The sequence below is a fragment of the Bombus vosnesenskii genome, unplaced genomic scaffold, assembly GCF_011952255.1.
Source record: "Bombus vosnesenskii isolate JDL3184/JDL3185 unplaced genomic scaffold, Bvos_JDL3184-5_v1.1 scf7180000013340, whole genome shotgun sequence".
NCBI classification, from domain to species: domain Eukaryota; kingdom Metazoa; phylum Arthropoda; class Insecta; order Hymenoptera; family Apidae; genus Bombus; species Bombus vosnesenskii.
Window position 1 is genome coordinate 218492 of NW_022882977.1, and position 27993 is coordinate 246484.

At 40.5% G+C, this 27993-nt stretch overlaps 1 protein-coding gene and 1 long non-coding RNA gene across 4 annotated transcripts; one reads left to right on the forward strand and one right to left on the reverse strand.

Annotated features, from left to right (window-relative positions):
- LOC117236105 (probable G-protein coupled receptor B0563.6) lies at positions 1 to 27488 on the reverse strand. Of its 3 annotated transcripts, XM_033498778.1 has the most exons (7): positions 27094 to 27446; positions 25826 to 25890; positions 16883 to 17549; positions 2291 to 2440; positions 1819 to 2069; positions 1456 to 1743; positions 1 to 1361 (listed from the first exon to the last, which is right to left on the reverse strand). In XM_033498778.1, the coding sequence occupies exons 3-7, from the start codon at positions 17184 to 17186 to the stop codon at positions 720 to 722; spliced, it is 1635 nt and encodes a 544-aa protein (XP_033354669.1). In that variant the 5' UTR covers positions 17187 to 17549; positions 25826 to 25890; positions 27094 to 27446; the 3' UTR covers positions 1 to 719. The 3 variants fall into 3 exon arrangements, with proteins under 3 accessions (XP_033354669.1, XP_033354667.1, XP_033354670.1); XM_033498776.1 differs by lacking the exon at positions 25826 to 25890 and having other exon boundaries at positions 27094 to 27488; XM_033498779.1 differs by lacking the exons at positions 25826 to 25890; positions 27094 to 27446 and adding an exon at positions 17619 to 17733.
- Positions 9138 to 11176, forward strand: LOC117236107. The gene is made up of 3 exons (XR_004493787.1): positions 9138 to 9556; positions 9696 to 9844; positions 9971 to 11176. It is a non-coding gene; the product is annotated as an uncharacterized LOC117236107 (long non-coding RNA).
- Positions 27489 to 27993: the final 505 nt, after the last annotated feature.

Sequence of the window (27993 nt, forward strand, 5' to 3'; positions counted from 1 at the left end):
GAACTAAAGATGGAACCAATGCACGCGTTTAATTCGAGCTGTCGCTGAAATAGGGAGGATCGATCCCGCTCTTATTTTAAAATAAATCGGCGTTTTCGATATTTTCGGAACGTTGGCAAATACCTTTTATTAAATCCGTTCTCTTACATTTCGAATACATTTCCGCTCCATTCTTGACGCATCGCTTTGTGTTCAGAACTGTTCTATCGCGGAAGTATCGAGCTTGCTTGTCGCACTTTGCGCGTACTCTTTTTACCATCGTGTCATGTATAGAAAACAAGATATAGAAGCGCAGAATCGTCTGCACCTTCGTCGTAGAACGATCGGAACGAAATTTGATTTGAATCTCGACAAAATAGGTTTGCTTTCATAACAGAGCGTAGGAAAGTCTCCTCGGAAATGCGGGAAGATCTCAGTGACAAAAAATGGCCGCCAAAATTTTAATCTATGAATCGGTAGCACGTGTATATATTAGATTGGCAACTAAGTGATTGCGGATTTTGTCAATACCATCTAATGGCAACATCCGCAATCACTTATTGCCAACCGAATATAATTCGGGAAGGTAACGGTTGTAACCAACGCGATATCTCCGCTCTGTTTCGTTCCGTTTCGTTCCGTTTCGTTCCGTCTCGTTCTGTTTCGTTCCGTTTCCTTTTGTTCCGCGTCGATATTAGCACGAGCCGATCTCGCTAGCGATTGACAAGATCGTGGAAATATCAGTCGGAACTGTAAATTTGTGGTTCGGTCGCCGAACCGATAAGGGTGGAATGCATCACAGTGAAAAATTGGTGAATCTTCTTGTTGGAGAGCTTCGACGGCAGAAACGATAGTTCGATATCGCGTTGGTTCGAGTTCGTTCCATAAGCGAAACGCGAGTCGCGATATACTAATATCTGCCGATGTATCCGATATCGCGTTATGATGTTTAACAACCGCGGGATGCTTGTTAAAGCACTGCCGGAGGAAGTAGACTGATATACCGCGTCAGAGTTTTGCGGTTGGGAAAATTCGGTTTCGCGCGGTTTCTCTCCTTTCAGATGACTTTGATGCGGATAGGATAGGAAGAGAGAGACTAAACGCCAGTAAACGCTGGCACGCGTTAAATGACCAGGAGTCGCAACAGCGGTTGTCGGTAGTGTGGTGGTGGTGATGGTAGTAGTGGTAGTGGTGGTGGTGGTCGGTCTCGGTATGGAGGAACGTTTCATCGGAAGTCCTCGTCCCTCGTGGCTGGTTTTCCTGCAGGGCCACTGCAGAGTGCGGATCAAGGTGTTTCGGAAATCCTCCGAGAACATGCAATAGATGTAGAAGGTAATCGAGTAATTGATTACCTCTAGCAAATTGGCCAGAGCGCGAAACACCTGGAAGACAGGATTGCCATAAAAATGGAGATCGTTTTCCGAGCGAAGTGAATGGAACCGTGAACGGTTAGCGAGCGTAGCCTGGAACAATTACCTGGTAAGGATAGTGACTGAGATTGCTCTCCCTCAATGTGACATTCAGAATTACCATAGGACTAACGCAGACCAGAAACAATATGCTGGTACTGCCTAGAAGAAGCACGAGTCTTCTCTCTTCCGCGAACGTTCTCGGATCTTCGTCGTTGCTCGCTGTCCTGGACAGTGTCATTCGCCGACGACGTTCGCAGGATCGCCGATAGACTATCATTATTCGAAGATTGAAGCCAGCCAGAAGTATCGTCGGCGCTACTTTGAAAACGATCTCCAAAATTACCTTGTATACCTGCGCAGAAACGACGATGGACAAAATTAGGAAAGGTTACGATTGCGAAGGCCAAATTACGCGAATGTTAAATACCTGATAAAACATCGAGTCGAGATACGACTGATTTTCCCTCTTTTGATAAATAACCGGTCCATCCGGTGCCAGAAGACAAGTGGTAATTTCTTCGCGAAACACACTCGGAAGATAAACCAGAAACGTTGCAAGGGGAATGAGAGCCACCGTTAAATGCGGAGGCCCACAGAGCGGACGAGTGTGCTGACCAGGCCGACAAACGCTAACGTAACGTTCCACCGTCAGTGCTAGCAGCATCATCACTCCAACCCCTGGAAGAACGATCGATTCGTAACCGAACGTTTAGCGATAAGACATTTTTCGTTTACCATCGAATGATATGTTGTCGGTAACTCGATCGATTTTTTCAAACACCAACGTATTTCGCTTATAGATATTACGTATATATCGTATTCGTTTATAGATCTACTATGTGTACATCGAAAAGACTAGATCGCTGCAACGAAGCATTTAAAACGTTACAAGTTCTTACCTAAACAGCCATTCCCTAAGAAAAGTTCGAGATGAGTATGATAGAAAGCTTGCATCCAATTTCTCCATCGGCCTGTTTCTTTATGAATAAGGACCCTGAGTGCGAAAGGGATGCAGAACAAAATTGCGAGAAGCGCGGCTGCTGAATAACCTGCAACAAAAGGGTAACAACGTCTTTACAAAACAAACAAGTACTATAGCTGGAAGTAAAGATAGACTATCATCTATGTGCGTTATTACTTCAAACTCTGCGCATTCTATGCACGCACTGTGTCAGATAATCTATGAACATCGTCACAGCCAAGATACGCGATGATCTTATTACCCTACGGAACTTAGCGTCCGACGTTCTGAAATACCGATCGTTCAAAAACACCAAAGCTTTTCTTATGCCCTCTATGATTTAAAGCGGTGAACAATGAAAATACATGACATACATACATATGTAGGTACATGACCTACAACGTACATTTCCATGGATCCATTATTTGATTTGAGATATACACGCAGTTATACGTGCAAATTACTTAAAAAGCACTGTGATAAAAAAGTATTATACGTACACTATATATCGATCACTGAAACCAGATATAGAAATAACAATTATTCGCTAACAATAATTAACAGAATTGTTCTACTGACAATTATTATTTCTATCTAATTCGTTCAAAGGAAGTCAACGCACTTCAAGCATTGTATATATCGCGTTTTAGAACCACCGTATATAGCATACGGCATGTTTGCTATGAAAATATTTGCTAAAACACTTGACTTCTCCGGGAAATCGCTTGTTCGCGTGCGTCCTCGAGTCTTTCGCCGAGCAACAGGAAAAATATTGAAACTTCCTATCTATCTAGCAATTTTCATATTTCATTTACCGAGAAAATTTCCATGACGTACACTATACAAATCTGAGTGAAGCTGTAATCGTGTCGTTTCAGCCAATCGGTTTCGTCTGCAGTTGTTAGACAAACCAGGGTGGTCGATTACGTGGATTCGCACGAAATGAATTTCGCCTTCGAAAATGAAAGAGAATCACGTCATAAAAATCATGGTCATTCGGACATTTCGATTCGACAGATCTCGTCTGCGCCATCGTCCACAGGTTTGTCCAAGATCTCGTTTCTTTAATCGGCCGCGATTGATTCAATTGACTCGATTGAACGTCGAAAAATAGGATAACGGCGAGAAAGAGGAAAGTCAGATAAAAAGCGAAAGACAGGGAAGATTCCGAATTTCCATTGTCCGTTCTTCCAGACCATGTTTCCTGTGACAAAAAGCGAACTATAGGGAGTGGATAGAAAAAAGGGAAAATAAATAGATCACAAGAATGTTCCCTCATTGTCATTTGAGTTGCCAACTCAATATACCAAAGATACAAAAATATACGAAATACCCAAAGAAAATACTTGTTATAATATTTCTCACACAAAAAAGTATAAGTCAAATTTTTGTCAAGACAGAATACGTTTATATATTCTACATAATTTTCTTTTGCTTGCGGTTCTAATAACATAATTAATAATATGGTTCTAATAATATATTCAAAATCCAACAGTTGATGTTACATCGCACTTTACATATTTTAAGTGCACTTTTGCAATTCTGACTTATATTGTTTCATCTGCTGACCACAGATTTAGTAGGTAAAATAAGGAGCCCTATTTAAGTTTCATTTCTCTGGTTACATTTCTAAAAGTACGAAATTCCATAAACATCAATTAATATTTATTTATGTAGTATCGGGAAGAAGGGCCCAAGAAACGTCGAGCTAACTACAGACAATGTCGCGAGAGCCGAGACGCTGTCGGCTCCATCGATGCATTACCGGGTCCTTCAGGTAAATAGGTAAATAGCCGAAAGGACCTACGTGACCCTGGCTACGAGCGTCTGTAGAACACGTGTGCGGTGGGCCCAGCAATAGACAATAGAGTGCTACAACGGCCCGAGAGTCAGTCGAGAAGCAGAGTGCGAGTTGAGTGGACACAGGGTGTGAGTCGGCGTGCGAAGATATCGTAGTCTGTCCTTTGTTATTGAATATCACTCATTAAAATACCTTAAACTTTAAACTCTACCAGCAATCACTTGTCCTTACTCTAAGAATCCACAAGTTACTACATTTATAGTATTATTTTTCTTTTGTCATAATAAAGACTATGCGTAATTCGCGATTACATGTGCATTCTATAATTAGCATATGAGCATTGCCATTCCGAAATATGCTGTTCCAAAAATCACAAATCAATGATATGTATGTAAATCATTGAAAAATTTTGCTGCATTAATAAATTTTCAATATCTTTTCCATTAATCGTATGAATAGAAAACTAAATCATTACATTATTATTTAAAATAATTATACAATAAATTGCAAAAAGAAAGAGCTTTAACTTTAAATTGATTTTCAACGAGAGAAATTCGAATGAAAAAAGTTATACCAAACCGCGAGTTTCGAGTGAGGTTATCTTGATAAACTTTATTCTATGACTATGGATGACAGCATTGAGTAGCGTGAAATGGTGTTGAACGATTATGCGCGTGATCACGACCGTTAGAAAATTGCGCCATTTTTTAGTTGTAAGTAAGATCATTTTCTAACATTTTTTGATATCATAGTGAAACATTCATGATATCCTGAGATGTGAGACACGTGTGGTTTAGTGATAGTCTGAATTTTCCAATTGCACGACTGCCTTTGGACAAAACTCGTCACTACGCTTCATAGAAGTAGCTAACAAGAACTTCGCGCACGAAGCAACATTTTCTACTGGGTTCTTTTGACAAAAACCGCTTTTTGACTGTAAACAAAATGTCGGTGGATGCCCTGAGCGATGCGGAATTGCGTAGCAAACTGATGAAGTACGGATATCCAGTGAGCCCGGTAACACAAACCACTAGAAAGATTCTAGAAAGCTAAAAAATCTCATGGAAATTCGAGGCGGTATAGAGTCACGACATTCATTGGCTGCTAGATACTTTTATTTTATTGTATTCCTTCAATTATTTGCCATTTATTATTATTATTTAGTATCTTTGCAATATCTTAATGTTTCTTTAAATCATTTGTTTCATTAAATTTTTCTATTATCTTTGACTTAAATGTCGTAATGTAATAATATCAATAAACGTAGAATATTTTCAATTTGTAATTACTTTTGTTTACCTTCACTGTATTATTCTTCCAATGAAAATACACTTTCCATACCACTATACCACTATACCACTATACCATTTCATATATATATTATTCTTCACATATATTATTCTTCATGCATCTTTATATGGTTATGCATTACTTGAGATAATGGTTAAGCTTATGAGTTTTGTAATAAAATTTTAGGTACAGCAGTGAGGATACAGATGATGACAAGTACAACGACTAGTAAAAAGAAGAAGCTAGCAAATCCTATAGGTAATAGAACCGGGACGATTAGATTCGACGCTCGTACATATCGAGCGTTAGGAAGGATACTTGTCAAGGGACAGACAGAGAATGAGACAGAGAGAGAGAGAGAGAGAGAGAGAGGGGGAGAGAGAATTTGCCAGCAGCGTTTAAGATTCTGGCGGTAGTCGAAGCAGCAACGAACCGGAACGTCGCGCGTCTTTCTTTACGACTCGTTTCGCCCATTTGTCGTACTTACTCGAATTCACTGTGAGAATGTTATTCGCCGAGTTATTGACAACGGTATTCCAGGTTCGGGGGCGAACGCACGCTTTAGACGACGGACTTCGTGACGAACAGGTAAACCGGTAGCTCCGACCTCCGTGACTTTTCACCTTTCACACGGTGCCATATATCCGTAGGAAATCGAACCGTTTCAAGGAAAACGCAGCAAGACAATAGCTGCGCTCGGTGGAGATTCGACAGCGAAAATCCAAAGGTGTCGTATGCACAGGTAGAAGAATCGGAAATTCACGAGGAACGAATAATTCGGACAAAAGAGGTGACCGAGGATGATAAGAAAAGGGAGAAAAAGAAGATGAATCGCAGAGACGTTCTTCTCGTTATCCTCCGATACCAAGGACAAAACTTAAGATCGGGGCCACTGAATCTGCTTAGCTACCAAGGGAAACGCAACGACGACGGCCCCGCCTTCGCTCCTTTCGTTCCTCTCGCCTGCCGCTTTGCGTCTCGCCCTCTTCCTTCCCGGTGTCATGCAAATTCCGCTTCATGCTCCTGATGAACATCCATTGCATCCGGCGAAAACGCTGCAAACCACGGTTTTGCCTGTCCGTTCATTCGCGATTTTCTTTCAATCAATTGTACTTATAGACAGATGTATTTAAATATTTCGAGCGTCGCGCCACGTTATCGAGATGTATGGATAGAATATATCGCATATGTTTGTCATTGTGAGAAGGACATTCCGAGACGAGAAGGGGTTGATGATCGATTTCGGGCGTCGTTGTTCGCGTTTGCACCAACAACGACACCTTCGACAACCCGATGACAACTTGGTTCGCGAATACGGAAAATTATTCGTTTCGAAAACATCAGCGAAACCGGTGACAAAATGTCACCGCGGGACAAGCTGGGGACAGTCGACCTACTTTTTCAAACTATCGCAATGGCCACCTGATTCCTATTACTATAAAATCATACGACCAATTTCTCGTGCAATTCGGATACGGCCAACTATCGAACGACGCTTCCCAGACTGCCGACTAGGGACCACATCCTTTTATCGTACTATCCAAGCTCTTTGCGTTTTATCGTTGCGCACGTTTCCCAAGTAGCCGACCTTAATTCCACGTATACTACGAGAAAACCGGATAGAAATATTCGAATGGATAATTCGTGGTTACGAGCGGCGCGACGTTACACTTTAAAAAGCGATTTTTTTCTGGTCGATTGGAAGAAAGGGAAGAATCGCGTCGCAAAGCGTAGAGACGCGATGCGACGCGAAGTAACGGGGCAGCAACGTCACTGAACAAGGCAGAGGAGATTCTAAGCGCGTTCGTTCTCACTTTCTGGCGACAAAGTTGCGCAGAAAGCGGCTCCTTTATTATCGAGAATGCTTTGGTAATGCGAACTGCTTTCGATATCTGGCGCTTTGCGTGCCTTTCGAACCATCTTCTCGCCACAGCTATGCGCCACCCAGATCATTTGATCCTTCCGCTCGCTTTGCTTTCCGCGATAGGCAGACGAGTACATCTGTCAAGATACTCGAAAATCGCCTCTATTTATAATACGTAAATACGGGTAAGAAATCTAGCGCGGTAAAATACGTCGCTGAAACGGACGCTACGGAGTAAACAACTTTTCGAACAGCTTCGATAAACAACGTGTTATGTAGGATCGTTTCTTGCTTGGCATCTATCGCCTCGAGAGACGACAACCGCCTTTGCAAATTCGAGTTTCATTCTATAGAGAAAATAACCAACACCAACTGTGGCGATGGATACGAGGCTCGGCCGGTTTCTTAGAACGACGACAAAATAACGCAGGGGTCTCGAACAACCTTCATGAATATTTATCCGTAATGTTCTAATAAACCGACAGACGCTATACCAAATTCGATTAAATAGCAACGATAAGAATAATTGACTGGTAATTGGAACGAATGTTTGCCAATTCACATATTTCCGTCTTTTTCTGCAAATTTCGTATGTCTGTTATCGTGTCATAAAAAAAAAAAAGAAAAGAAAATATATAAAGACAGCCGCCGCAGAATTTTCGAAACTCAAATTCAGGAGTAAAGGTCGATATTATCCGCAACGTGTTACTCAATCTTGGCTTGGACGGTTGTACGTAAGCACGAGCTACGTAGGAGAGTGAGTAGATCGTTAAATCTACCGCGTGTCCTGGCATCAAGTTGCTCGTGTTCGAGACGCAGACGTTTCGAGACGGTGGCAAACTCGATTAAACGCGCGCTCGCTGCTTCCGATTTTTCCAAATATTCGGTTCGTTGACGTTCTTCGCGCAAGATTTTCATCGACCGCGAGTAATTACATAGATATCCAATTGCATACGTAGTGTCCTCGCAATTTCTTTAGTTCAACGCTCGGTTCTAATGATAATGTGCCACCTGCTAAAGTTAGCCGGAATAGCTTATCGTCCGAACATGTTTCGCAGTTCCATCTAACAGTAAGTTGGGCCAAGCTAAAAGAAGCTGCCAGACAATCGTAATTCACTGGTTCGCAAGCCCAATTGAACCGTCATGTGCAAGCGACTACCTTGGGTCAAGGAACCGACTGTCCCGAATCCTTGCCAGATGCTGCCAGAAGACGATGTCCATTTTAACTGCGACTCGAATGCGCTCGAACTTTGACCAAGTTTCGACTATTCCTTTAACATTAGAACTACCGATAGTTAACACAAAGCAATTTCTATTAAAACAATCAAAATGGCTGGTCTTTAAAAAATACGCAATAATAGAATATTTGTATATTTATTGAGTCATTACTTTCTTACAGAAGGAATTCCATGTTATGTAGTATATTTTTGGTATTATTAATCCATCTGGGACCATGATCCCTAAACGAGGGTTGACACATTTATAAAATTGTAGAACCAGTCATTTTGACTGGTGTGGTATTTCTAGTGTTAGCATCTAGCGATTAATCCGAAATTTTCCTGATAGGTGATATTATCATATTGAATGATACGCAGTAAAAATTATAAAAATATGTGAGAGGTTATCCGAAACGAGGAAACTAGTTAATTGGGTTTCGATAAACAGATTGCAGGACCCTTTTACACTTTAACAAGTACCAGTTATTTTTGGTATTGGTATAAGTAGCCTTGATACAAAATTATTTTCAGTTTGAGTACATGAAGAACAAAATAAAATTCATTATATTACATAATATGAAGTAGGAATTTTAAAATAAAATCGTAAAACCAGTCAATTTGACTAGTGTGGTAGTTTTAGTCCTAACTATTATCCTACTTTCGCTGTAGATGGCGAAATGATTGAACAGTTGTGTCCACCGAGCGATGCCATAATACCTGGTCGACCTTTTAAATTAAGAGCAAGTTGTCGATAGTTTCGTAATGGTGGCTAATGGTGTCGGCGACAGGTGTGATGACGAAGCAGTGACATGTTTGAGGAAGCTAACGTTCGAAACAAAGTGACGATGGAATAATCTTCGTCTGATTTATCGTGTTGGTAGGACGTGCAGCGATAAAAACGTTGACTGGGAATTCGATCCGCCAGTGGTTCGCAATTCTCAATACGACCGCTTTCTATATATCGCGCGAAGAGCCGCAATCGAAATCGAAATCGAAGATCATGCCGTCCCGTATAACCGAGATTATCTACGAGTTAGTCTAATTTGCATAAAACCGAAGCCCGTTTCCTATTTCGATTCTCTTTCGACGAAATCGCGCAGGCTGCATACAACCAGCGTACAACTTTTTCTCTGTCGCAGACGCTAACTCGATCTATCGCTCTGATATACAGGTGTTCGGGTAGAATGGCCAAGGAAGCAATTTAGCTGTCCTTTTGAAAGCCGGATCGTGGAAAACGAACTTCCAACACGATTAACGATAATTTGTGATCGACAGTGCAGTTGCCGAGATTTTGCGACAACGTAACGGCGCATGATGTAGGTACGTGGATTTTTATCGTTGAAAGGCTCACGTCCGAGGAATTCGTCGAAACGTGTGACGGTTTATTTAATGATAAGAATAGAACAACTTGATATTGTTATTATTATAACAAATCTTTTGTTACAGCACAGATCACATAATCATAAGATACGTAAGTGAAGAATTATGCGAATATCTCGATTGTTTCGACGTATCGCTTTTAGGCGCTGTCATCCGCACTTTGCATCGAAACACACATCGCCTATGATCGTAAGCAGTTCGTACGCTAAAGGGTTTTTAACTCGTCGATATAATTAAATTGAAAAAGAATTTAACCCTTTGCACTCGAGAGACGATTCTCAGTCGCTACGTCGTAACCGTGTGGTAAATCAAGAGGAGAATGAGAGGCAACAGTCCCTGTTTATGAGAGCGCAGTATTAGTTCATCAAATAGATTCCTTAGCTCTTTATATTGTTTGTTATGAAGTGTGAAGCGTTACAGTTTAAGATGCAGGTGAAATATTTATGCTCAAATTCTTCCGAAACTATGGTGCTGGCAACGTTAGTTCACACTCGACGACCGTGGTACAAGTATTATAATTTCGTAAATTTAGAAGTTCCAAAAAATGGATTTGGAAATTTGTTTAATTAATTCATATATCCTGTAAAAAAGCAAAAGAACGAAAGGCCACTTAACCACCTATGATTTATAAAAACTTTTTTTCAAAAGTAGACCAGTTGGAGATATTCGACAACCGCAAGATCGAGCTTCGACGTCCACTGCTAATTGCGATGAAATTCGGTTAAATGGAAAGCTGCGTGTCATTTTAATAGGAAGAAAAAAGGATTAAGGCGTGTTCTTACCGAAACAAAGCAGGAGAAAGACAGGAAGCAACTTATTATTGCGATACTTGTGCCGACAAGCCAAGAATGCATCTTGCCAGATGTTTTACAAATTATCGTAAAAAAAAGTACAAAATAATATTAAAAAATGATATGTTCAAAGATGTAAATATTGTAGTATGATGGACAAATGGCCGAAGAAATATCGGGTGAATTATAAACAATATTGCGGGAAGGCCAAAGTGCCGTTAGGCTAAAAAGGCCTGGCAGTTTTACCGGGAAGTCGAGTGGTAATAAGTTGAGTTGTGAGGAGTCGAGAGTTGAGTTGCCGAGTTGTTATGAGTTGTAAACTATTAGTTGTGAGTTGTGAATTAACTATTTAGTTATAGCACATTATTGTATTTAGTTGACGTTAAGTAACCATCGTTTCCTGTCTAATCCATTGTAAATAGATCTATCGGTCAATAAACTTATTATATAGGATAAATAAAAAAAAGGATCCTATAATATATATATAACTTTTTTTAAGTTAATTTTTGTATAAAATCATTTTACATTACCTACAAAACACTCGTCACATACGCGCAAAATCACCTCGAGTTGCTGCTAGTCGAGTGCAAAAGGTTAACAGAAATTGAAATTAAATGTAAAAGGAAGTAACCTAAAATACGGTTACAGATAGCGAAACAGAAACAGAGAAGTGGCGCGAGATGGTCGCGAGGCGAACGTTGCAGATAGAAATTCAGTCGAGCGATGGATAAAGATTGGTGGAAGGTAGGACGCGTATCTTTGTACACGCGAATATGCCATCTAGATATGTATTCGAGTCTGTTTTACATATGTATACACGGCGTTGGGCCGTAGCTTTCGTCGTTTCCGAGCACGTCTCAAATTGCATTTCCTTACGCACAAATTCTTGCGCCCCAATACCCTAGGATTCGCAATATTTCCACGCTCAAAGGCACGTCCTTTTAGTCCGACCTCATCCTAATCCTCGATCTCACCCACCGCGTGTTCCACATCGTGCATATCGATAGACTTGCGAGAGTTGGTGCGATGCGCGCCATCCGCCACCGCCGCACTTCCTTTCCCTCTTTCCTTCTCACCTGCCACCCATTCCACAATCTCTTGCTCGCTCCATCCTCTGCCTTTCTGCCCTTTAACCGATTCCTACCGTTTAATCGCACGTCTGGTCGCGCGTCGCGCTGCATCGCAATATGCAGTCGATATACTTTCCAACTTTTCTCTGCTCTTTCAAACGAATCGAAAGAGAAGCTTTTTTCAATATCCTCCGACTTAACGAGAATAAGAAGAGAAGAGAAGAAAAAAACGTTTGCGAGCAGTTTCGCGTTGATTACTCGCGCCCGACGAAGGTAGACGTGGAACGTGAGGTCGTTCTTTTCGCGGACAAATCAGTCAGCGATTTAGTCGCCTTAACGGAAAGACGGATCGAAGCAAACTTGTCGATGGATGCCGATGGATCGATCAAACCGCCACGAAGCTTCGAAAAGACAAGGTGGACAGGACGAGGAAAGAAAAGATACTCGCGAAAGGGGACGGAGACGAGGAAAAAAGTAGAATATGAAAAATGAATGCGCACAAGGAAAAAATGATAAATGAGAAACCGGGAGGCTGAGAAGGCGATTACGAACAGCAAGGGCGTAATCGTTTAGCGACGAGAAAAGGGGGAGAAAACCGAAGGTAACCGCTCGTTAACCGCATCTGGTTATCGAAACTTGGAAGCTAGGGAAGCAGAAATCAAGTAAGAAAATAGACATTGGTGATGAAGAATAGAACGAGAGAGCAGCTTTTTTCGAAATGGAACGGTAGCGAAAGCTATAAATCGAGGACGCTGGACGCGCGGCTCTTCTTTTCTACTTTGCTACTTTTCGCAGTTGGGTTAAAGCGATGCGCGCAGTTTCAACGTCTCGAGGAAACCGAGTAAACCTCGAAGGAATCTCGATAGAATTTTTCGCATGCGGAAGCAGCGCAGCAGACATTCCTCCCACCGGGTGTCGATGTCGCGCATCTGATTGGAGGTCCTCTCTTGCTGATTTACTCGATTTCCGGCTGATTTGCACGTGTTCTCGAGGAACAAGCAAGATAATTTCTCGCGGTGCCTAAAGTTCTAGTGGCAGCTAAACACGCTTCTCGTCGCGGTATTAGATTCAAGTTCGATCGGGTGATTAAACTTGCAAAAGCTACGTTCACTGTACAAATTTTCCGAGTAGCGTAAATTGGAGGAATTGCAGGTGGACGCGCTTTCATACAGCCACGGTAATTGATCCGTCGCGAACGCTCGTTTGCACGACTTTCCGTAAACATGACGCAAATTAATGATCCGTCAACGTCCAAAAGCAAAACGTAAACTTGCCACGGTTACCCTTCTGATACTACGCGCATATCTCCTTACTATGTATTCGAAGATATTCCGTTCGATCGCGTACCAAATCGTTGGTAATATCGCAGCGGTACATGAGTCAACAGAAGGTTTGAATCTGGAGAGACTGATATTGTTGTAGCTTGGAATATCAACGTTGTTTCGGTTTACTAGGTCTAAAGGTAAACGAACTGCGGACAAAATATTCTTGCCGTTATTTATAATCGTCAACCGAAGTTGCATTCGAACTTTTTATAATAACACCTGTCGATATTGTTGAAGTTTTAGGTTAGCGGATTTTGTCAATACCACCTAATGACAAAATCCCCAATTATTTAGTTGCCAACCTAATAATTACTTCAAGAAAAACTCTACACCTTTTATTTTGTATATCCGTCACATGGAGACCACTGTTACGAAGAGAATAGAATTTAGTGAAACAAAAAGTTGGAAATAAGGAGAGGTCCATATTATTGTGCTGTTGAATATAAATTTTGTTTTGGACTACAAGGTCTAGAAACAAAAGAACTATAAGTAGATTTCTATCACTGTTTCTTACAACCTTCAGCTAGAACTACAAGATTAACTTTTTGGCAATGTTCTTTGCTATAAATATATGAACGTGGTGCCAATCAACCTCTTCTTGGTGCCTCTTACTCTATTGTATTGTAACACTGTAAGAGCGAGGATCTGGATCATCGTACACTATACTTATACTTCTTTCAATATATTTTTCTATTATTAGGTTGTCCGAAAAGTTTCTTTCCTTTTGTAAGGAGATAATACACGTACGATGTCTTTTGTTTTATATTAGTTTACTGAATTGTGCACGAACATAATAATAAAAATATAACGAAATAAAATAATATAAAACAGAAATTGTTATTCATCTGTTATCACCTTATGAAACGAAAGAAACTTTTTCGGACAAATTAATACAAATTCATCCTCTCGTTCCTCTATCAGTTAACCTCAACAAATATAAATAGACGAGCCCGCTGCCTAGGACAGTGGAATAGTCGAGTAGTTAAAGAGTAGAAGAGTTGAATTGTTATAGGAGTTTCAAGCGGCCTACACTGTCTCTGTGCTTGTACTTATAGTGATTTTGATATAATTGACTATTACAATTTATCACTCGTCTCTTTGTTAAATACACCAAAACGTTTAACACTTAACTCTCCAAGTGTGCCTCTCGAGCACCATCGATGTACGGTGCTCTACTCCAAATGTATTTTTGGGTCGTTATCGATAATTGTTTACAAATAAAAAATAATACTCCTCAGTGAGTTACAAGCGATCAGTAAATACAGTCAGATCTGAACCTGTTTTATCGTAAACCCATCTATTTGAATTATGTCGAGAAGAAAAATGAATTATCTGTGTGAGGAAAACGTAGATAGTGACGATGACAATTTTGATTTTCGTATCTATAACGATGTAGCTGTTTACTTGGATAGCAGTTATAGTGAGAGCAGTGATAGTGATATTCTTGTTGCTGGAGGAAGAAGAAAAATAAGAAAACTTTCATCGAGCGAGAAAAGTGCAGATGATGGAGAACCACAGGAAGAAAATCTAACCAAGAGTATTTGTAACGTAAGATCTTCTGATTGGCAGGAAATTTTTAACGAAGATATCATTCCACAACGATATAAATTTTCGACTGGTAGAAAAACTTCTGGTCCGCGGGTACACAACTTATGCGAACCTACTCAGTACTTTCAATTATTTTTTACTAATGCCGAAAGGGAAAAAGAAAAAGTGTCTTGTTTGTTTACCAAAAGCAAGTAACGCGGTAAAAAAACAAACAGTTTTCTACTGTGAGACCTATAAACGCAAACCCGGTTTGCATCCCGATGAATGTTTTAAAAAATTCCACAAATTACTCAATTATAATTAATATAAATATTGTAATGAAAATTATATTACTTCTCAGATGTGTAAAGATTGTTTTCAATAACTTTAATGTCATTATTTACGTCATTGTAGCATTTCAAACGCTTAAAAACTTGCAAGTCCAAGTATGATGACAATAAGTTGAAGTTGCCGATCGATATTCACAATTAAAAATCGGACCGTTAATCCTCTGCACTCCGAATTTTATTTCAATTTCGTTGCCAGCAGTTCCCAACGCTTTTAAGTGTTTTATTTGAAATTTACTTTAACTAAAAAATAAGACAATCTAAATAAATAAAGGAAGAAAGAAATTCACTTAAATACCAGTTTTATTCACACTACTGTTGTATTTTGTAATTTTTAAATGTATGATATATCTTGAAACAATTTCCAGGATGCAATCCTGCTTTTCTTTCGCACGTTTTACAAAAAAAGGTGCACATGAAAGAATGTCGAGTGGGAATCGACAAAGGAGCTCCTGAGGTAAAAACTGATGTCGAGTCACACTCGACATGGGAGTGCAAAGGGTTAAGTATTAATAAACCACCTCAATGTATTTCGCAAATATACGCGCAACTATATATCTAGAGATTAAGAAAGAGGCTTGCCGGGAATGGATGGTAAGTATCCCGCGGAGCTTGGTGAATTCGAGCGTGGCCGAAAGGACAGAGTGCCGGAGAAACGAGGAAAATATCGAAATTGAATTGTCCTGTAATTTCCTCCTAATGTATCGACCTCGCCTGATCGGAAACGAGCGTCTACTCGAAGGATACACGTCGCAAACCACCGAAACCTTCGGTACGAAATTCTTTCTGTAGACGAACTTACACGACGACCAACGACTTGTTCCACTTCTATCGTCGATTCGAGATACGGTCGTGAATAAATTTTAGCAAGAAACTTAACGACCGAGGCTGGATCCAGTCGATAAGCTACTAACGCAAACATGATTTTAGCTTTACGAAGCGAACGATAGCCCTAAGACGGCCGGCGAATATAACGAGAAACGATAAACAGATCTTGCGAAGCGTCGCCAAACGAAATAGGACATTTCTTGAAAAATGACGACCTGTGTGGCCGATGAGTCACCATGGCATCAGGTCGCACAGTCATAGGTCACAGCACAAAGTCTCCGATAAAACAAACGATTATGATTCCCCTTTGCGGGATTCCTCCGAGAGAACGTCGCGACAGTCGGTCTCTTATCTACAGCTGTAGCCTGTAACGAGAAAAATTAATGAAATTACTGTAGGAAAATCGTGCGCGAGTCTGTCTCTGCTCTATTTCTCCCTTGTTTTCTATCGCGCGCCAATTGCTAAACGAATGTCCGACGGAGAATTTAGTTTACAAGTTGTTCGGGAATTATCACAGTCGCTGTTATTTTGGCCTAGTATCAAGATGATAAAGCCGGGCGTTCCACTTGGCAAAGGTCTGGCGTCCTTTATCAAGCTAGTTAAACGTCCACGAGTTATTTCGTTATTTAATTAGGTAATCGTATTTATTTCGCCAAATGTTCGGGCCACGTGTTTCTTTACGATAAAACTCGAGCAACGGAAGATATTGGATGGAAGGTAAATCGTAGATCTCGTTTAACAGTGACGCTCGTGTACGAATGGTTGCCGTCGACGAGGCGTTCGAAGATCGACGTGGCCGTACCTTTCGCCCCAATATTACGTAAACATGGAATAACTTTATTTCAAGATATCGCGTCTCGGTTGGCTAATGATCTTACTTGTCTGCGCTTTTTCTTTATCCTGTTGAAACTTGGTCACGATCCACGATAATTACACTCCTCTTACACATTATTCCTCGAAACGTTCGTGCAAAAGTATAAATCACCTTCTGTCTTTTTCTTTTTTTTTTTTTGTTTCTTCTCTTGCACGCCAACACGTGCCGTAAAAACGTAAATACAAAGCGTTAGAGCGTCCACGGAGAACGACTTACCTCTCATGTAGATGTAAGCGGTTCCTCGCATATTGCGTCTGGTAAGCACTACCAAGTTTAAAATATTGCCGACGATTCCAAAGCAACAGATGGTAGGCAGGATAATGCCGTAGCTGATTCGTCTCAAAGACGGAGTTCGAGGATCCTCCGATACTTCGAAATCTTCCACTAGGCATATTCGTGTCCCCGCGCCTGTTACGTTCACTGTATCCATCATTTTGCTTCTGCCCCTCTCTGCCACGCACTCTTTTCCTCGCTGTTTCTCGCATTTACAGCTGCCCCAACTTCGAACCAAATCGTTCATTTCATCTTACATCTGGTGAATCTATACGTCGAACATCGAGCGTTGCACGTGTTAGCCGGCTTGGTCGCGGCTTCCGTGTGTCTCATCGGGTGTTCTCCTGCGGGTTCGCAAATCTCAAGCCAACTATCGTGCAACTGGATTACGTAGAAAATAGTTGGCGATGCAACAGGTGCAACGGTGACTCGCGATTCATTACGAATAAGCACTCGGACATTGGAGGAATCCGGACGCGTGATTAGTCACTGCTCGCACCTACGATAATTCTCTTTCTTCTTTATTTCACCGAGGAATCCGAACGTGCTCTTCCGGACAACTTATACGCAGCCATTTTCTATCCGCCGCCGAATTCTCTCATCTTCTCACCTAAAAACAAAGAATCGTTGTACAGTGGGATATTTCCTGTTTTATTAGGTGGAACGTCTATTTTCTCACCAACTTAATCGGAAACGAGGGGAAGAGCGGACCAACGGTGATGGAATGAGATGCCGGAAAAGGTCTGACGGTGGTTCCCTGCCGCGGCAAAAAGATCGTCACGAGTGGCGTTCGTGAAAACGGGTAACGACGTAATAGAAAAGGGAGAAGAAACGGCCACACCACATGCAAACGGATATAATTCACGTTTCGCCGTAATGACAAAGCTGTGCGTAAGAAAAGAACCGGTGGCTTCGTATCTCGACTGGCAATTGTACGTTTGCAGCGGTTTAGGTTTACAAGCAGCTACGTCCGTCATCCTGCGATCCGCGCGCTATCAATTCCAAGTTTGAACTCTTCGCACTCGAGAGGCGACTCCCTCTATTTATGTTAGATTTTGATATGTCCAATTGATAAGAGTGCAACATCGGTTCGTAAATTGGTTCCTCCGCTCTTTGTATTCTTTGTTAGGAAGTGTAAAGTGTTAGACTTTAACTTTAACATAACACAGCGAGCTATACGTCTCCACCGCGCAATTTTTCAAATATCGAGGACTAATATTCGCTACTCGAAAAAACAGAGAAGTCTAGAAATTGTTTAAGTGGTTAATTATATTTGCGGTAATGATTTTATTTAACGATTTCATATATTGTTTGTACGAAACATCAAATTAAAAGTGTAAAGACATATAGGTAAAATTAAAAATACTAACCCTTTGCACTCCGAATTTTATTTCAATTTCGTTACCAGCAGCTTTTCCCAACGCTTTTAAGTGTTTTATTTGAAACTTACTTGAACTAAAAAATAAGACAATTTGAATAAATAAAGCAAGAGAGAAATTCATTTAAATACTAGTTTTATTCACACTATTGTTGTATTTTTCAATTTTTAAATGTATGATACATCTTGAAACAATTTCCAGGATACAGTCCTGCTTTTCTTTCGCACGTTTCACTAAAAAAGCTGGACATGAAAGAATGTCGAGTGGGACTCGACAAAGGAGCTCCTGAGATAAAAACTGATGTCGAGTCGCACTCGACATGGGAGTGCAAAGGGTTAAAGATGACTGAAGATACGTAACGCGACTTGAACGTGAAATTCAAAATTCATAGCGTATTTTAATATTTGTTTACAGTGTTGTATCATTCGATTATAACTTTATTTATAGTGTAACTTTTTCATTATTTTTAACACCACTAAATTGGTGTATTTTATTATATACTGTACTTTATAAATGCAGAAAAAGTGCGATTATTTGACTACAATTCCAGGTAAACAATAACTGATAATAACAACGAAAAAGAAAACGCGTTGCTAAAGTCAAAAAGGGAGATCTCTCTATTCGGTTGGCAAAGTGTTAAAATGTCTTCGACGTTAGTTCGGATTCGACGATCATGGCAAAAGTGTTATAGTTTAGAAACCCTAAGAAAATGATTTTCGCAAGTGAAATTAGCTGAAATGAAGAAGAACTTAATTTTAAACTGTTGAAAAATGAGATTAATTATATTCAAGAATGTATCTTGGTGAGTGTTTTATAAATTATTTTACAGCAAAAATACAGAAATTAATATTACAAAATTCTATTTTCAAAGATGTAGATATAGATAAATTATTAGAATATAAAGGTTTGGTAAGTTAATTTGCATATAAAAGCATTTCACAGTAGCTGTAAGACACGCGTCGCGTATACGCTGAATCACCCGGAGTAACCGCTACGTCCAGCCGAAAAAGTCCTCGAGTGCAAAGGGTTAAACGAACTCTGGGAAAATAGTTAAATGTATATTGTACGAGGACGTGCGCCGCTATTGCTGTTCTTTCTTTACGCTTGAAGATATTTCTACATGGCGGGAATTTTGGTATCTGTTCGCGTGTACGATCGTTCGATTCGGATGCAGAGAGCAACGCGTTATAAAAATATTTCACGAGTATGTTTACGCAAGTAAGTCGACAAACTTTCCTTGCAACGCGGAGATTTTCCGCGAGAAACGATTCTAAGGAGCCGAGCGAAGCGCGAGATGTATCGTGACGGTAGAAAGAGTTAGAAAGATAAAATATGAAAAGCAACGAGGCAACCGTAACTTTACGTCTTTCGTAGATTTCATAAAGATTCTCGTTTGTACAAGATCTCCGCTTCTCTCTTTACACCACCGTAAACGCTCGCATCTCCTCCACTTGCTCCATTCCCTAGGTTCGGAAAATTACCCTAATAATTTATTTACCAATGCCCTGAAATCTAATCGCTTCTATCGAACCGAATATACGAGCACCGCATTAATAATCTCCGTGACATCGATACGTTTTTCCCTGGTGAATGCGCAATTTTCAGAGGGATTCCGATGAAAGTTCGTTCGACCGCTGTGTTGGGTAATGTTTCCTTTGAGCCGATCTCGCACGATCGTTAACCGAGGGAAGAGCAGAAGAGAAAAAGTGTGGTAAGTGGACGATAATAGCGGTATTATACGACGTGGAAAAATAAAGCTGTCTGGAAGAGGAACGTAACGTAATGTAACGTAATGTACGACGTATACGTAACGTAATAGACGAATTTTCGAGAAAGTAAAATACATGGCTTTTCTTACCAACCGACCGTCATTGATCATGCGTGTTCCATAGATTGTTATCCACGGTTAACATTTTGACTGCCACGCCAAAATCACATGTTTCGCTCAGCATGACACGGGAGTATTTTTATTATTCAAAGCATATAATGGCAAAATAAATTGATCATGTAAGATAACATTTTTCCCCAATGGACCGTTTATATTATTTGTGGTCACGGGTAGCACCTTGATAACTGTTGATAGTGACATATTATAACAAGGCTTCGTTTAATTCAACAAACCATTTGTTACGCCCGGAGGCTCACTATAGGCCGTGTTCCCAAACGTCTCCCTTGGTACTACAATGTCGCAGACAGATCGTCTTACATGGCCGTCGAGATATACACAAAGTAGCGATAAACACATAGTTGACGTCAAGCAGTGAGTTCTAGAAACATCGATACGCCTTCGGTCCGTTATTTTATCTACACAAAGAAGGTGACATACGTGATCATAGGCGCGAACGGTTGCAAGAGCCGAGCGCGGTGGGGCGCGTCTCGCAGAGAGGACAAAGGAAAAAATCAAAGGGCAGTCAGTATCATTTGAGGATTCAAACCGAATGTATCGAGAGGTTCAGAGGAATAAAATCAAGGTCGAGGAATATCATAAAGTCGAGTTGGATTATAATAACAAACTAATTGGTATCATCGTTAAATCATTTGTAACGTGTTAATTCTAATTTTAAATATTGTTAAAAATACAAGACTATATTAATCCTGTTAATTCAGTGTTACAATCATTTGAACTACCTCTGTTATCCTAATCGAAACAGGGGAACGACTGATTCGCGGCGATCGATTATCAGAATCGTAGCGAGAATTTACGCCTCTCGTTGACGCGTTTCCTCGCGATCGCGTCTCTCCGCGAACGGTCGTAACACCATTCGCATTCGTTATTTCGTCGTAAGCAAAACGTGCAGAATATATTGTAGAAGATATTAGTAAACAGTATTATGATTGTTTTTATGATTTCGACGAAACATTCGGCTGAGATAATAGAGGCCCGGAAAAAAATTATATTTGTGATAAACCAATGGTAGATTACAACAGAGGAAAATGTGCTGTAGGTTTGTTAGATCGAATAATAACATATTCCACACTACATAGAAGAACCATCGAGTGGTATATAAAATTAGCTTTAGAGTTATTATTAAATACATCAATTTCAAACGCGATGATACTCTATAAACAAGCAAGAAAAACAAAAATCAAGGTATCAGATTTTAGAATGGCACGCGCAACGCACCTTACACAGTGCCGTCACCAGAGTCGTCAAATATATTTATTCGACAAAGATCGCGACACGAAACGCAGAAGAAAGAAGGGAAAGCGTACCTGGCGCGAAAATTTTGCAGAGAGTGCTATAAAAAAATGTTAAACAGTTAGGATGAAAAATTGCTAAGAATCGGACGAAAAGGTGACCACCTATCGTGCAGATTGTATTGCCGAGCCACGTTTATGTTTAAAGTGTTTCAACACAGTGCACCGAGAATATTTGTTCTCATTTTTTTTTATTGACGTTCTAATAAAAATATAACATTGTTCAATGGGACACTTTTTATTTCAAAGTATATTCTATTTATCGGTTATATACAAAATGCCCTAACTGTCAATTTTCATTCAATTTTTACAATTGTAAGAAGTTGAAGCGCTCCGGTCACCAATGACCACCGTGGCGTCACAGGACAAACCGTGGCCGGTCATATATGATCAACGTGACAGTCAAAGTGTTAAGTTATTACCGTAGTATCGCGGACGTTTGTCTATCTCGAAATGGCGTGAGAAACAATTTGTACAAATGTGGAAATATCGTAAGACGCGCGTACCTCTTTTCCATTGGTTATGGCTCTGCTTTGATTTTGTCGGAGACGCCACGACCGAATGAATTACATTTTGATTAGTTTCGCGACGCGACCACTTGGTCGTGATGTTTCTCATACTCTCGGTAAGATTTCTCTCGATTTAAAGGCGAAATATCCACGTTACTTAATTACGTTGCAACGAGTCGACAACTTTGATCGATTATAGAGGTCAGCAGCTAAAAATTGATACACTGTGGAAAGTAAGGAAAGAAAGTTTGCAGCCACGTGCAACATGCCTACCGAAACTCTAACGAATTCTTACGAGTTTTCTCCACAAATCTCGCTTCTTCTGCGTCTAGCCAACAGCTGTGTGACTTAATGCCGACCCTGCATTATACATTCCTGTCCCTTTCGAGGATTTATCGAAACGCAAAACCTATGTAATAATCGACATCTCGTACGTTTATTCAATTCAACCGCAACGTTTATTCAATTTGACTGGACGAAAAGGGGAGGTTTAGTAACGTGCACGTATTTTCCCAAATAAATCTCGTTCTGTGGACTAACACCACACGTGTTCGTTTGTAGTAGCGAAATGTGCGCGGGTCGTAATACGAAACGCGCGTTACTTGATTTTAATCCGATCAAATTGAAGAAATTTCTCGTAAATTCCTTCGACCACGATAAACCAACGTTCGTAGTATTCGCCTTGAAAGCTTCGGTATATCGCTAGCTACTTCTCCTTTCTCTCTCAACATCCTTGCGCGTCATATATTAGCGAAACAGCAGTTTACTATACTGTGTACTGTGCGCCATGATCATCGTGATCTAGAGATTGTCTCTACGTTTTTTAGTGCTCTTTGTACGGCGTCGGTCGTTGGAATCGCGAGTAGATATCGAAAGGATTTCTGGAACGTTGAAACTTGGGCAAACGTATGTGGCAGTTTTAAAAGTGGAAATGCTTCCCTTGGACGATGCCACGCCACTGGTCACCGTACATTTGTCTTTCATCCACGTCCCAGATGCATTTAGCAAATATTTACGACTTCGTCTTAGGCTCTTTACATTATCGAGGACGCAACGTCGAAACGAACGCGACGTTTCAGTGATAAAATGATTGCAAAAGTGCGTCCTACCGATGATGGTATTTGCATCGCGTTTGCACAGCGGAAATACCACGAACTTAACGTAAAGAGTCGAAGATTTTTTTTAAGTTGTTCGAACGATTAGAAACTTCTTCCTGGTCTAAAGATAAAACGAGTTTATTTTCAAAAATAAATGAGACGCGCACAGTTCTCGCCAGTTCGTACAAGCGTTAATCCAAAGAAACGGCGAAGGAACGAACAAAGGAAAGACGGTGTCCGTGATAAATTCGAGATAAAAATGGAGCAGATTCGTTAAGGATCAATTTCAGCGTAATTTCCAACAAACCAGGATAAATAAGTAGGTACAAGTTACTTTACGAGAAAGGAAGAACAGCAAAGTACTTCGAGTCATCGGAGCATAATCATTATATTGGGTTGGCAACTAAATGATTGCGGATTTTGTCAATACCACTTAATGACAAAATTCGCAATCACTTAGTTGCCAACCTAATAGACCTATCTGTGTCTTCAAGCACATGCTATATCGGATGAAAAAACATTTGAAAGCTGATTTCTAACAGATTCGAGATCCTATTTGTCACTTTTCTTTTTACACTCGACGCTTCTCGGGTGCTTTCAAAAGCAAAAGAAAAAAAAGAGAACGACGTTCAGCCGAGAAAAGCAGCCCTGGAAATTACTTTCAAGATCGTAGCTAATGAAACGCGACTACCGCGAGGAAGCTTCCATATCGCGACTGTTTCCAGTTCGGCTTTTCCAATCCTTAGCGCGTCACGATCTCAAAGACCGATTAATTGTTGGAGATTTGCTTCGCGATGCGTGTGGCGGTTAACTGTGGCACGAGTTCCATCTTTTGTCAATGGCTCTGCCTTTCATTTAGATTTATGCGTTGAAAAACGCGACGTTGAGATTCAACAAGGCAGAGAAATTAATTAAAGGAGGAACGAGATTGAAACAAAGCGATAAAGAACGAGACGTGAGAAATGTGCAGCCTGTAAAAAGGAGGCAAGATATCGTTGGTGGATGATATTAAAGCGATGAAATCAAACGTGGCGGGATCTTCCTGATCTCTTTGGAATTTAGAAGGCTGCGTCTCCTTCGTGTCGCTTTGAAACGGATACGCAAATCGTACGAGATCTCATCTTGCAAGGTAATTTGCCGCTCGTAGAGCGTTGAGAAATAAATTCGAATCTGGTTACGGCAGTTGCACTGTTTCTTTTTACTAAGAAAACGGAAACCACCAAATATTCAATTGAATGGCACGCACATAATACAAACAAGGCAAGTTAAATACCTAGGACTCCACTTAGACACACAACTTACACGAAAACAACATACTAAATCAATTATAGACAAAATACAGATAAAATGTACTGACCAACTAATCGAGACTCTAAACTCAGCATAGAAAATAAACTAAAAATCTAGAAAACGATAGTAAAACCAATTTGGACGTACGGAATGCCACTATGGGGAACAGCAGCAATGAGCCACATAAATAAACTAGAGGCGCTACAATCGAAGATACTAAGAACAATAGTCAACGTCCTATGGTATGTCAGAACCGAGGATATACGCAAAGACTTAAAAATACCAACGGTCAAGAAGAAACCGACAGGTACGCGGAAAAATATAAGGAAAGAACGGCAACACATCCAAACCAGCTGGTTGCTGAAGCGAGCAAAACTCTCATAGAAAGAAGACTAAAAAGAAAACACACTACTAGCCTCACTAAAGAAATAAAATAGTCAAGCTCGAAGATGGTATCCCGCTGGGGGTGGTCATCCACATATTATTTAGCAATTAAGTTAGAAAAATTTACCAAATGTCCAGCTTGACAAATTGTAAAGTACAAATTAAATAATAAAAAAAAACTGTTTCTTTTGCCCGGACGAAACGTGTCACAGTATGTTAGACGTTGCTGGAATAATCGTGGCGAGAATCTCGGCGGACGAGTTGAATCTCTGCAAAACTAGCGAGAGATCGCGGCAATTCGAATGAAATAGCCGATGAAAGGATTCGCCAGGACCATCCGGCATCTGAATTTGATCTTTGAACGCGGTCATTTCGAATTAGCACATTCACGTTCCACCAATCGTATCAGCCATATTGCGAGCGAATTTCCTTCCAGGCACCGACTGCAAGAAGATTAACACAGCTCTGTCGTCTGTCCTTATTTTCCATCCAGATTTTCCAGAGAAAACGAACAATCGAATCGAACAGTATCGGGCTAAAGTCTAACACGGTTACCGATCTAGTTGATCGTCTGAAATTCTGCTATTTCCAACTTTCGAAGTAGCATACGAACTCCTCGCTTTTGAAAGAAACAGTACAATTTTGAATTTCCATACTTGGCAATCTTTTCGGGTTATGGACACGATAATATTCACTGCGATTGGAAAAACGTTCGTTCCAGTAAATCGTCGTTGGATTAACGTTGATAGATGTTATCAACAACAGACAGATATCGCTTATATTATAGCTATGTACTGTATATGTACGATAAGAAAGCTTTACGGAGAAAGTTTTACGAAGCTACACTGCAAATTCTCTTCCAGTAGAATACAGCCTTTTTTACTCGATTTCTTTGGCCAATGCGTTTGCAAGTTGGCCGGGCGTGCATCGAGTTTTGTCAAGTTTCGCCGGTCTTTGTGCTCGTGTAGCCATAAATATTAACTGTAATCTAGTCAGCGATGTTCGAGATATCGTAAGTTCGCTACTCACTGGTTATTTCCATTGTAGACGGTCTGATTCGTTTGGATTAGGATTATTCGCTGCACGTCGCGCGCCTGCAACATTTTTAATTTAAGTTCGACGAGTGCCCGTACTGTTTTTCCTCAGACACGTTACTCGTGAATGGATTTCAAATGGGATCGAGACGCATCGGTAATAACGGTGCCGCAACAAGATCACGTCGTTTCGTCGAATGAAAGAACGTCGTCGATAACGTATGAATATTAAAATCGAAATTTCACTCGCGTCACTACAGTTGCCGGTGCCGTGACCTGCTCTCCGCAATGGCTAAACGTTCTACTCCTCGGAAGATCGGAAACACGGGATTCAGAGACAGGGTTTACAGACAATTGCAGGAGGATCAGGGAAGAATCGTGCCCGGAAACAGCAAACGCGGGTCCTGTTCTTCCCATTCTGTATAATAGAAAACACGACAGCGTGTCAGACAAAATTAGAAATATCGCAACGCGGTAGTTACGCGACAGCGTCAATTTTTGTTCCTTCGTGACACGCATACACAGTCGCTAATCTCAATTACAATGAAATTATAACGTCATCTTCCTTCTACCGTCAACGCTTTTCAATCCGCTTGTTCTCATCAACGTCTTAACTTTTGCAAATCTATGTCAATTAACGATTCATAGTTACCGATTCGTATTTATATATATTGGGTTGGCAACTAAGTGATTATGGATTTCGTCATTACCACCTAATGATAAAATCTGTAATCACTTAGTTGCCAACCTAATATATACATATTGTATATATATTTATTTGTTATATGTTAAATATATATTTGTTCGATTATATCAGCGAAATAAATCCAAACTTCCTAATCCTAGACACTAAGGCAGATATGGTTGACAGACGTTCGCAAATATGCTTGAAAAATGTAATTTCTAGCGGATTCATAACCGAGTAAATGCTTCTCGCCGAAAGTAGCTGAGGTATTTGTGTGGCGTTTGACATTCACTTGCGAGAGAGAGCTAGAACAGATAGACGCAGAATAACGAAGCACGTTAGCGAAATACGTTAGCGCGGATCAACGGTAGCCGGTATTTGTTCGTCGTAGAACTGCAGCCTCTGCATTCTTAATATTCCCGTTTAATATTCTCTTCGTTTTTGATATTAATATGAAGGCGAGTGGAACGTGCGATGTAAAACGACCTGATATCGTAGGGGTAAATAAATAAGCTTGTACGTAACAAACAATTATAGCGAACGATCGCACGTTATGTTTGTAATATGATCGTACGTACCTTCGGAGACACATTTAATAGTACGCTTTAATAGCACGTGATCGGAAACAATCGTTAACGGCACAGATACAGGTAAAAATGTACGCGTATTGAAAATTGTGCAAATTGTCGATCTTGTACCGATTTCCAGTCGAACGAACGAAAAGACGTTTGCAACGCGTCGCGACGCTGACTGAAGAGTTCCGCGACGAGTTTCGTAGGCACGTCGCTTGGATGCCGGGACGCCGCGCCGCGCTGCGCTGAGTCGGGGCGACGCATGCTCCAGGATATCGTTCACGACGAAACGGATGTACTTTAGAAAAATACGAGAATTTAATAAACATCAAGTTCGTTAATACGATCGATTTCAAGGGAAGCGTGAAGTTCTATCGAACTATGTGACGCGGCCAAAATCCTCGAATCGTTCTTAAAGGTTATGATAAGTTAAAGGAGAAATGTTTTTCTGCAACGTTGAGTAAATATTTTCAGGCGAATCAGACAGTTATTGTCGGCTATGTTGTCTCGCGTACTTGAGAAATATCTTCGTAAAGAAGATCGGGAAAACGATACCAATGGGAGTAAACGCAGGAATATTCAATGATACGAATGCACTTTGCGACTCGGAGAAACTAGAGATCGTTGAGAGTCTCATCGCATCTTCCAGAGATCCTCCCATTGCGCCACACTGGACTAGGACAATGGCTATGTCGAGCAATTTATTATTCTCACTCTTACTTGGATTAGTTTGTGATTCAATGGCATTTTAGTAATTCAAGATTAACAAACCGATTAGTTAACGCAACGTGTACGTCTAATAGCCGAATTATCCGAAAAGTTGTTACAATAAACACAACTTTGTTTTAGAAATCCACATTTTTATTTGTAATTATCACCTATCCATTCGATATACTTTCGTCGATG